Source organism: Mandrillus leucophaeus, unplaced genomic scaffold, assembly GCF_000951045.1.
Source record: "Mandrillus leucophaeus isolate KB7577 unplaced genomic scaffold, Mleu.le_1.0 Scaffold49, whole genome shotgun sequence".
Lineage (NCBI taxonomy): Eukaryota > Metazoa > Chordata > Mammalia > Primates > Cercopithecidae > Mandrillus > Mandrillus leucophaeus.
This window is the reverse complement of record NW_012105253.1, coordinates 3,872,035-3,884,517: the sequence shown is the minus strand read 5'-3', so window position 1 is coordinate 3,884,517 and position 12,483 is coordinate 3,872,035. Positions and strand designations below refer to the sequence as shown.

Genomic DNA, 12,483 nt, shown 5'->3' with positions numbered 1-12,483 from the left:
TATTCCTACTGTTACTGTTTAGTTTGGGCCTTCATCAGTTCAAATCAAAATTATTTACAGCAGTTTTCCTTCTTTCTTGGCTGCTTTTAATTAGATCTTCCTTGTTACTGTCTACACTACCACCAGAGCATAGCTTCTTAATCTTTTTAGGGCAGTAGTCCAGAATCCCTCTTTTGCTTATTGCCTCAAGTCTGAACCCATTGATCTGACTTTGTGCCTTCCATTAGTTGGTCTCATTTTGTTTACTTGGTTTTCTTTTTTGAACTCCTTTTCTATCAGCCCATACCACCTTTCATTGTCTTCTGTAGCTTCCACTGGCACTAGGGTCTCACTGAGATCTTACCCCTGTTACTGTAACACAGAAAGACTTGGCAATGTTTGGAGACGTTTTTGATTGTCACACCCCAAGCTGGGAAGTATAGAGAGATGCCACTGGTATCTAATAATTGGTGGAGACCAGGGATGTTGCTAAACATCCTAAAATGCAGAGACATTCCTCCACAACAAGGAGAATTATCTGGCCCAAAAGTCAATAGTGCAGAGGTTGAAAAACCCTGCCAGTGTAACAGGCTGTAACCGACTGCTGAAAATTCAGCAGCTACTTACTGTTTCATATAATTTAATCATGGTTCCCAGTTTCAATGTAGTGCTAAGTGAACACATTCAATAGGACTTCAATGCATAATTATTCATTCGTTTTATGAATGTATGATTTCCCCCTCCTCAGGACCTGTTACTATGACTAGTGTACACCCCCCAATACGTTCACCTAGTGCCTCCAGCGTTGGAAGCCGAGGAAGGTAAACTGACTAAACCATATTTTCTAGTACATAAAATCTCTAATTAGATTTCTCTTGCCAGTGTTCAACATGTTTTGATACTCAATATATTTTGAACAATTTCCTTTATCTTTAATTAAAATTTTAATAAATTAGTTAAGGGATTAACAAAAGTACAAATTTACCTTTGAAGATAGAAGAATATTTGTCTATATGTTGAAAATAAGAAATGTTTGATATTCATATAATAGCAAAGAAAACATAAAAATGAATAGGTATAACACAGTACACTATATAGAAACACAAACTTAGGGAAAAGATAAAATTTTATGCTAATTTGATCTCTAATGACTAAATATTGATTCTACTTTAAAATAAATGAATATACAGGTATTGAAATTCTATTTTAAGCAACTGCCCTCCTCTTCCCTGCATTATGCCTGAAAATTCCTCCTAGTGAACCCAGTTCCTACTTTCTTAATCATATGGAAGAATTGTCTGAGGGAGAAAAGTTTGCCTTTAATCCCATGAGAACATAGTAAATATCTGTAAAAGGTTTTTGTCCCACTACCTTCTTTAAATAGCATTGTTTAAAAAAATGATTATTTCATTGTCTTCACCAAAGTATTACTTTGCTACTGACTAGAGAAGGAAATGAGAAAGTCTAAAATCAGATGCCAGTTCTAAGATACTAAATCTGGTTGCCTAACTGTAAAGCCTCAGGTTTTTAAAAGTTTAGGTTTATTGAAACATCTTTCCAGATATATAACTATTTAGATAGGTTAATATGTAAAACATTTTTATCATAAATGAAACTTGCATATAGCAGTTTCGTTAGGCATCATTAATTGCCGATGTAACATACTTACTGTTGTGAGGATACAGTATTATTTTAGAAAGTTGTTGTTATACTTTTTATGAGGTATTCAGCTTAACATTCTTAGATTGCTTTTTCTTCTCTCTCATACTTACAGCTCTGGCTCTTCCAGCAAACCAGCAGGAGCTGACTCTACACACAAAGTCCCAGTGGTCATGTTGGAGCCAATTCGAATAAAACAAGAAAACAGTGGACCACCAGAAAATTATGATTTCCCTGTTGTTATAGTGAAGCAAGAGTCAGATGAAGAATCTAGGCCTCAAAATGTAATTATGAATACTTGCAATATTATTCCTATGCATGGTGGGTAGGGTGAGAGAAACTCTTAAATAGCTCTTAGGAGTTTTTTCTTTAATGTTATATTTAAAGGGATTTAAAGACAATTTGAGGGAATCTCTCAGTAAATTAAACAAAAAGACAAAGATGGAAAAACAGGAAAGTTTTAAAAAATCAGAGGCTCAAATATGGAGACTGGGCAGCTAAAAAGAGATATTCTCTAACCAGAGTTTTATACCCAGGCAAATTATCAGACATGAAGATTAAACATTTTTGTGCAAGTTCTCAAAATAATTCTTAAGTACTTATTCTCAGGAAGATATTTGATAATATGTATCATCAAAAATATAGTAAAACAAGAAAGAAGAAGATACAAGATTCCAAAAATGGAATCTGACACAGAAGAAAAAGGCAACCCACAGTACAGCAGCAGCAGCTTGTGCAGTAGTCTCTAGCAGGAAGACATAGGACTCCAAAGGGAGAAAAATGCTTCAACAGTATTGAGAATTTCCTGCTGGAGATTGTGAGAATCACATAGAAACAGGTACCTGAAAAAATAAGGTAATTACAGAGTCTTAGTAAAAACAAAAAGTTGTACAAAAAGAAATGTCATAGTACATTTTGTGGGTCTACAGTGAACAATATTTACATAATAATGATATAAAGAAACACCTGAGTACAAATGTAACGAAAAACTGTGACGCAATCAGGATATAACCTAAATATGTATGCATTTAACCAAAAATTGTGATTTTCAGAATACTTAACCAGTACAGACAAATACTAATCAGTTGGAATAGATACTGGCAATAAATAGTTACACTGGTACCTACCAACTAAAAAAAGCAATGCTTAATAAAAACTAAGTTAAAGGGATGAGGTGAATGGTGGTGGTGGTTTTGTGTGTGTCTGAATGGAAGGACAGGGTTGGAGAGTCAGGATGTAAAAACCTAATCTCCTGATCTTCACTAGCAAGGATTATAGATGTATTGCAATCTTTAACAGTCATTTTATTTAGAAATATGGAGGTAGATGGCAGAAGAAAAAGCTAGGTTTGAAAATAGTACTTCTAAGGAATGAGTGCTTTTAACTATATCTACATTTATTACCTTGAAGTTTTTGAAAACATTTGAAGGAGACTGTTCTTGTTATAGATTTGAAATTTTTACCATCCTGGGCTTCAACAGAAAGTTTAGATTCATCTTACAATTTGTGTATCTTAGGTATAATTTGAATGAACAGCTCCAGTGAGGTGTATATATAGGTCATGTGACTGACTTCCACACTACCCAACCCATTCTCTAATTTCTGTAGCCATCCCCAGACTCAGATTTTTTTTCTCTATTTTGATATTTTTCAGTAGAGGTCCATGTCTTCTATACCAGTTAGCAGTAAACATATACTGTTCTCATGAAGATTCCTTTGAAGCAGCCAGGTGCTCACTAGAGAGTGGTCCTACAGCTCAGAATTGCATTAGTGATAAAATTTTTTAAACACCAGTTAAATATATATTTTTTCTACTACAGGCCAATTATCCAAGAAGCATACTCACCTCCCTGCTCTTAAATAGCAGTCAGAGCTCTACTTCTGAGGAGACTGTGCTAAGATCAGATGCCCCTGATAGTACAGGAGATCAACCTGGACTTCACCAGGAGAATTCCTCAAATGGAAAGTCTGAGTGGCTGGATCCTTCCCAGAAGTCACCCCTTCATGTTGGAGAGACAAGGAAAGAGGATGACCCCAATGAGGACTGGTGTGCAGTTTGTCAAAACGGAGGGGAACTCCTCTGCTGTGAAAAGTGCCCCAAAGTATTCCATCTTTCTTGTCATGTGCCCACATTGACAAATTTTCCAAGGTAAGATAGTACTTCCCTTCCCACATTCTTTTACTCTAAACTTCTGAAGATTACTTAAATGAAATTCTACTTGGCACAAATGTATACTCCAAAATCCCAGTGAATAGGCTAAGTTTTCCCATACCTTTCCGCTTATTCCTTAAGAAATTAATCATTCAGCCTGAGCAACACAGGGAGACCCTGTCTCTACAAATTAAAAAATTAGCCAGGTGTGGTAGTGCATGCCTATAGTCCCAGCCACTCAGGTGGCTAAGGTGGGAGGATTGGTTGAGCCTGAGAGGTCAAGGCTGCAGTATGCTGTGATTGCACCACTGCACTCCAGACTGGGCAACAGAGCAAGACCCTCTCCCTAGTCATTATAAAAAGAAAATAACAGGCCCTTTAAATTATCACAAGGTGTCACCATAAGGAACAATGTCCTTAGGCATAACAGCTACCAGTTTATTATGTCTTTTTTCCAGGCATCAAACTGTATCATTTACAAGTATTTCAAGTAAATTCTCAAACCCTATGGGGATGATGATCATCATCCTGACCAAGATGGTTAAGAGCCATTGGGTTGATCTCTCAGTTCTTGGAAGGCTATACTTTTGAAAATTTAATTTTATAAACTTAGAGTAACAAGAACAGTACAAAGAGCTTTTCTGATTTCTGAATCCTTTGGAGGAAAAAAATTCAATTATGCCCTAGATATGTGAGCCCTAGATTAATGTGTTAATTTGTCTAGGTGGTTTTTTTGGTTGTTGTTTTCTTTTTCATATATGTATCTCACACCTTCTTAACTAGATTTTGATGTTAGGCCCTTGCATTATATTTCTGCTGTTTCCTCTCAGCATGGTGCAGTATACCTAGTGGTATGTGGTAAATGCTGAGTGATAAAATTCATGCCAAATAAACAATTCTGTATCATAGATGTCATGGAGGAGGTGGGAAAGGGAAATAGTGAAGAGAGGAAATGATGCATTAGAAATTCAAAAGTACATTGTCCCCCTACAGTGGAGAGTGGATTTGTACTTTCTGCCGAGACTTATCTAAACCAGAAGTTGAATATGATTGTGATGCTCCCAGTCACAACTCAGAAAAAAAGAAAACTGAAGGCCTTGTTAAATTAACACCTATAGATAAAAGGGTAAGTCTTTGAGCATTTCCAACCTAGCATGTTAGACAATTTTTTGGTAAGATGCATTATTGTACTGTGGTGCCTTTCATCAGAGAGGTGTATATCCATCCAGATTTTATACTGATCCTTTTTATTTAGGAGTATTTTTTTTTTACAAAAAGATAAAACTCTCTAAAAAAAAAAAAAAACACACAAAATTGTGTGTGTTTTATAGAAGCTTATTGTACCTGAACAAGATGGAGTATGTAGCCTAGACTTTTAAATTTAATCTACCTTAAGTAAATTTCTATTTTTTTTTATTTCTACCATAGATAAGTTTTTTCCTCAGAATTGCCACCAAGGAGCTGGGTTTTTTCTTTACTCTTCCTGGAAATAATTCTTTTTTTTTAACCGAATGGGACTAGACTTATGCATCAAAGCCAACTGATACATTTAACTGTAAATAACATTTACAGCTACCAGGTCAACACTTTGTTACCAAAAAAACGCCTTTGCTAAATTATTAAATAGAACAATCAATATGAAAGTTGTCATGCAAGAGGGGACGTGCCCATTCACTGCCAGTACTACTCAGTGGTTACTGGGATAAACCCATAAGCAGGGAAGTATGAATAGCAGAGCACATGGTTGGACCTTCTGCATGCAGAGAGGTGCCTTAGGTCTGTATGCACATTGAGAAGGTCCACCTCCAGTTCTCCTGAGAGACATGTGTTCTTCCTTTATGGAGTATTATTAATTTATAATACACAGACTGGAGCAATAAGTGCAAATTTATTGTTAGAAAACTTCAAATGGGTTTCTAGTGATTGTCAGTTCATTCAATTACAGGGCCTGCTCCCAAATATCATATATACCCTAAATTGTCAAGTAGTACAGTTCAGTTAATGATTGGGAAGGAGAACAAAACTCCAAGAATCAATAATTTTTTTGTATTTATATGAGTTTAAATTTTTAGTCTGATACTTTGGAACCTCTGAGATTGTTATTTAAAATAAGCTGTGAATTCATTGTTTTATAATATTTTATCTGTTTTTATTTATTTTTGCTTAGAAGTGTGAACGCCTACTTTTATTTCTTTACTGCCACGAAATGAGCCTGGCTTTTCAAGACCCTGTTCCTCTAACTGTAAGTATTAATGTCATTTTGTGCATGTTTACACAGTGGAATGCTTTTCTGGAATTTTTATTTATGAGAATCTAGCTTATATACCATTTTCTAGTATTTTTTAATCTAAACCTTAAATCTTAATAATACATACTGAATGCTTTGATTCTATATAGGTACATTTTTAGTAAGTGGCCCAAAACTTGTGTTCGTTTCTCAGGTATTCTTTCGTCTTTTCTCGTCTATTTTACTTAGTACTGGGGTGTTTGGGGTGATTTCTGTTAATTGTCTGTATCTCAGGAGTTTTAGGCATGTTTCCAAAGCTCTTGGAAAAAAACTTTGTTTGAAATAAAGACATCTCTCCCTGCTAAATTTTCCGTACTTATTTTTATTTATAGGTCCAGACTTCAAGTAAATAAGTAGACTTTACCAATACAAAAAAGTTGAGGTTCATATTGAAAGTTTGATGTGACTTTAATGCATAATTTTAGGGTGCTGGAAAGGGCCTGGTACCCCAAAAAAGTATTCTAATGTCTGAACCTAGGAGGCGGAGGTTGCAGTGAGCCGAGATCACGCCATTGCACTCCAGCCTGGGCAACAAGAGCAAAACTCTTGTCTCCAAAAAAAAAAAAAAAAAAAAATTTAATTTGTTCTATAGTTTGATAAATCTCAGATTAGTACAAAGTTAGAAGAGTATCAGCTTAGTAAATACATTCAGCTGATAAACAGCTTCTTTCTTAAGAACAGGTTTGGAGAACCTGATATAGGAAATAAATACTTCCAGGGAGAAGGCTCTTTTGTACCCAAAAGAGGCAGGGTATTGAATTGTGCTTTCTGTTATCCTGGCTTAGAGTTACGTTATTAATATCAACAGCACTGACAAAGTAGCCCCCTTTTTCTTAATGAATATCATCTCATTTAGTCTGTACAAAATGTTGTGAGCTTGGCAGAATAATATTCCTATCTGGAATATGAAGAAACTGAGGTTAAGTAACTTACCCAGGACTGTGATACTGAGCAGCAGAGCTGGGGATTAAACCCAGATTCGAAGTCCTTCTTCCTCTTTACCACATGTTATATAAATACATGCAGCAAAAACATGTCAGATTCTACTAGAAATGATATTATTTCTAGTAATTGCTTTTTGTTTAATAATGAAAGAAAATCTAGATGATTTAAGAGGGAATATGTGAAGACAAGTTTTTTCATTAAAAATAATTGGGACTGGGTGCAGTCGCTCATGCCTGTAATCCCAGCACTTTGGGAGGCAGATTGCTTGAACCCAGGAGTTTGAGACCAGCCTGGGCAACATGGCAAAACCCCATCTCTATAAAAAATACAAAAATTAGCCAGCTACGTTAGCACATGCCTGTAGCCCCAGCTACACGAGAGGCTGAGGTGAGAGGACCACTTAAGCCCAGGAGGCAAAGTGCAATGAGCCGAGATTGTGTCACTGCACTGCAGTCTGGGTGACAGAGCAAGACCCTGTCTCAAAAACAATAATTGGTTAAACTTCTTGGAAAAAGTAACACAAACCTTTACCAGTATGTATGTGGAAGGCAGTGGACACTTGTAAACACTGTTAAATGGGTTTCTTTACTAATGACAGATAGCACAGAGAAAAGCAATGAGAACATTCTGAATTTTAGAGCACATCTCATAGAATATATTTAGGACAAGGTAGAATTTAGCTATTTATATTATAACATCTCATTTTTTTTTAAAGGTGCCTGATTATTACAAAATAATTAAAAATCCAATGGATTTGTCAACCATCAAGAAAAGACTACAAGAAGATTATTCCATGTACTCAAAACCTGAAGATTTTGTAGCTGATTTTAGATTGATCTTTCAAAACTGTGCTGAATTCAATGAGGTGAGGCTAGGGGAGGGGAGGGGCAAGAAGGAATAGCAGTGTGAAAATCATTTTATACTAAACACCGTGTCAACATAGGAGACCAAGATGTCTGAGTTAGAAAAAATTTCCAACTTTTCAGATCAGGGAATGCAGGAGAGAATTCAGATAACTCTATCCACATTTATATTCAAAGGTTTATTAGATGGTGATGGAAATGTAAATTACAGCTGATAACGGAAAGACAAAATATTTTTCTGACCTAAAATTATTCTTTATCATTCCCACCTTTATTTCTTATTTTTATGTTGATCTTGAAATATTAAGGATGTGGGCCAAATAGCTCTAATTTAAAAATTTCTCATCTGTCAGTTCATCTAAACATCTGTCAGTCAGACTTAGGACCTTTTGCTGCTAGGTGGTTTGTTCTCTGTTACTCATTGTAAGAGTACTACATTTAATTTGTTCTAAAAATACCTGGTTCATGATCCTATGGTTATGGAATCCTAACTGATATATCTTTGGCAATACAGTCCTACCATTACCACCTTCTTTTAGAATAATCCAGTCTTTTACTTTTTTCCACACTTATGAATCTTTTATTTTAGCTGGCCTTCTGTACAGAGACTTTGTCTAGTCCTAGACTATTATTTATTTCAATGACTATGCATGAACATTTTTCAAAACAGCGCATTAATATATCTAATCTCACAAGTCAAAAATGGGTCCTTTCTTTACTCATATTTTTATTTTTACTCAACAGCCTGATTCAGAAGTAGCCAATGCTGGTATAAAACTTGAAAATTATTTTGAAGAACTTCTAAAGAACCTCTATCCAGAAAAAAGGTTTCCCAAACCAGAATTCAGGAATGAATCTGAAGATAATAAATTTAGTGATGATTCAGATGATGACTTTGTTCAGCCCCGGAAGAAACGCCTCAAAAGCATTGAAGAACGCCAGTTGCTTAAATAATATGCAGCACCACTAGCTTGTGCTGGTTTTTAGATTTTTTTTGTTTTCAAAAAAAACATTTGTCAGTAATTTAACATCACTACAAAGAAGAGTTTGTGACTACTCTGATCTCTGTTTTGGACGTTTACTAGACTTTGATTTCCTTAATAGCCCATTTCTGTTAACCTCTTATCACTAAGAAAGAAGGAGATGAATGGAAGAAAAAGAAAATGGAAAGAAGGAAAAAAGGATGGAAGAAAGAAGCATTGAAAACAAAGACATTCTTCCCCCTTCTTGGATTTTTAAACCACAATCTGGAGCGATAGCTGCTGTAGAAAGGAAATAGACTTTGTATGAACTCTTCAGTTGAAAAGTATACGTGGTTTGGATGTGTGCGTTAATTCAGTTTTAGAAATTAATACCACTACCCATGAATTATATGGCCTGACAATGTGAGTTAGGTGTACTGTACTAAAGAACAGTACTCCACAAACATGGGTGGTAACAAGAGTTCCATCCCAGGAGGCCAAATGGTGCAACAGAAGGGTAGGTTAGATGCTATTAAGAAGGCACCTAATAGTACATCATGTAAGATGGCAACTGTATTAAAGAAAAATCCGGAAAACAAATGTTTGTTTGATTTTTTTTTGTTTTTATCTTGTCTGTAGAGGTGTTTGGTATAGCAGGTTTTCAAAGCCACTTTTTATACATTTCTAGATCTAGATTTTCAACTTCTTCCACTGCGGGAAGTATACACATTTGGTTTTGCTGTGTGTCTATGTGAGGTTTAACTGTACAGGTGATCCTTTTACAACAAGCCTCATTGTTTGCAGTATAGCTGTTAGTGGAACTATCCAAAATATAAATACAGCAGCGTGCACTGTATTTGATGTGAGGTTTCTTCATCTACTGGGCATTAAATATAAGTTCCTCTGAAAGGGAATCGTTTTTGTGGTTTTCATCTGTCTGTAATTTGGAATGAAAATGTGTTGTGGGATTTTGGGAGCAGGCAGTTGGGGGGAATTAATAGTGATTTTTTTTCCCTGAAGCATCTAATGTTTTTCTTTCGAGAGTCAGAACATCAAATTTAATCTTTGATCTGACTTCTGATTTTATTCTCCTGATAGAGATACAAAAGACCTATCTTCTGAGGACAAGCATATTCTTAATGTGCCAGACCTACCCGGTTCAACTGATCTAGATAGAAGAAAATTGCTGTGCCACTAATCCAGCATTTGACACAATACCTAAATGGTTTGCCAAAGTTAATCTTAATTTATAAAACATTAACTGGAGTAAATTTTTCTCCTTAGGATGATAGAATAAAAAGAGCTGACTTTAAAGAAGGCTATTATTTGCATTATATCACCTCCCATAAATTTAACATAGAAGACTTGGTTTTATCTACATGGCTTTACTTCTTAAAGTGGAAAATACCCTGTGGCTAATTCATTGGGTTTTCAGGTATTGCTAAAGATAAAATATAGGGAGAAAATAACTTGTTAGCAATAGCTTCCCGTTGTTTATATATAGGTCTTGTTCATAATATGTCAATTACGTATTGTTAAAAAGTCCTAATCGCTTTTCCAAATATGTGTTACATGGTAATGTTTGTCATTGTTGTTTTAAAGTTGCATTTGACATTTGTTCTCCAAAGAGTGTTTGAACAGATTTTGATAACAGTGCACACACCTTTTGTCTTTTTTTGCTCCAGCATTTTATTTTTAGCACAGCAGCTGTGGAGCTTTTGCTAATTATTTTATTGTTGGTATCTTAGAATACTGTTCGTCTGACAGTTTATTCTTCCATACTTGTCTCCTGAGTTAAAACAGTTAAATTATTTAACAACACAGTTAAATTATTTTGAGAATCATTACAAAAGGGAGTTAGAACTTGTCAGAGTAAAACTGTAATTTCCTAAATGTGACTAATGAACCCCCAACTGTCACTATTACATTCAGTGCCATATTTATCTTTCAAAACAGTATTTGTTTCACCCTAACCATCTTTGGCTGAATGAAAGGCAGTTGAGAACCATCTTTTCGTCATACATAATATATTAAAATATAATTATATTTAAAGTAAAGGTCTTGGGGCCGGGCACAGTGGCTTACGCTTGTAATCCCACCAGCACTTTGGGAGGCCAAGGTGGGCGGATCACAAAGTCAAGAGTTTGAGATCAGCATGGCCAACATGGTGAAACCCCCGCTCTACAAAAAATACAAAAATTAGCCGGGGATGGTGGCATGCACCTGTAATCCAAACTACTCAGGAGGCTGAGACAGGAGAATCATTTGAACCCAGGAGGCAGAAGTTGCAGTGAGCCAAGATCTCACCATTGCACCCCAACCTAAGTGAGAGACTCAGTCTCAAAAACAAAAAGTAAAGGTCTTGGGTTTCTCTCTGTAAATAGCCCTTGTGTAATGGTCTTTAGATTAATATCCTTTGACTTTATTAATAAGTACCTGTGTGCCCAGGTGGATCTAAGTCATCCTTAAATTCTATTCAAATAGAAATAAACTATAAAATGAGCCTAACTATAACCTACACTCATTTATCAAACATTCCCCCAAAAGTTCAGTGCGATTCAGATACCCTTGACCTAAACTTGTACACTCCAATGTACATCTTTGATAAACTCTGGAAGATTTCCCTCTGGATTTGGGATCAGGAGCCCAGTGGGCCCCCATTGCTGAATGTTTACCACACCTTTGGCTAGGGCTTATGGATGAGCAGACTACGTGGAAGCTAGGATTTACTCAGTTCCACCTCACTGACAGCTTTTCTAGGGGCCAAGCAACTGACTTTCCTGCATAAGGAAGCCCAAGTACTCGACCAGTGACATATATGGCCATTCGACAAAAGTATAAATGGATGGATGTAGACCATATTGAATGTAGAATACATTTTAGATCAGTATCTGGCATTGCAATCATTTTGCCTTTTGAATTAACATGCCCTGCTTGTCTTTTCTGAATGGAAGGGTAGGAAAGTAGAAGGTACTAAAAAGGAAATGTAGTTTCTTTTCTAAGCTAAAGAACTGGCTTTACTACTACTATATTTTACTACCACACAGTAGTGTAGATGTAGTATAACTTGGTTAGGAATGTTTTCCCAAAGGTTACCTCCATAGTCAAAAGGGTGAGTATACAGCTGATTATTCCATTTATGAAACTGCATTTCAATATCCTATGCTGCTACTGTGCTTAGACACTTAGTTACATTTGAGTTCCAAGGAGAGAGAGTGAGAACAGGAACTCCTCTTGCTGAGCTCTGGTCCAAATTAATGTGAATGCCAAAAGTAAATTGCTGCATATGAATAAAAGGTTTTAGGTTTAAATTGAAGATATATTCATTTTAAGGTTTATATGTATTGGTTGTGAATGAGAGAAATTGAGTGATCTGATTGGCCATTAAAATTACAGTAAACAGGCCAGGTGCAGTGGCTCATGCCTGTAATCCTAGCAGTTTGGGAGACCGAGGTGGGTAGATCACCTGAGGTCAGGAGTTCAAGACCAGCCTGACCAACATGGTGAAACCCCATCTCTAATAAAAATACAAAAATCACCCAGGTGTGGTGGCACATACCTGTAATCCTAGCTGCTCAGGAGGCTGAGGCAGGAGAATCAGCTTGAACCCAGGAGGCAGAGGTTGCAGTGAGCTGA

The 12,483-nt window shown here is 36.0% G+C and overlaps 1 protein-coding gene across 1 annotated transcript in view; it reads left to right on the top strand.

Annotated features, from left to right (window-relative positions):
- TRIM24 (tripartite motif containing 24) overlaps positions 1 to 9,447 on the top strand; it is a gene marked incomplete at its 5' end in the record, with an annotated part of 148,600 nt that extends 139,153 nt beyond the window's left edge. The window contains 5 exons of the mRNA XM_011995508.1: positions 3,459 to 3,787; positions 4,784 to 4,916; positions 5,958 to 6,032; positions 7,738 to 7,887; positions 8,630 to 9,447. Of these exons, the coding sequence (XP_011850898.1) occupies positions 3,459 to 3,787; positions 4,784 to 4,916; positions 5,958 to 6,032; positions 7,738 to 7,887; positions 8,630 to 8,839 (897 nt within the window). The remainder of the gene's footprint in view (positions 1 to 3,458; positions 3,788 to 4,783; positions 4,917 to 5,957; positions 6,033 to 7,737; positions 7,888 to 8,629) is intronic.
- Between the last annotated feature and the right edge of the window lie 3,036 nt (positions 9,448 to 12,483).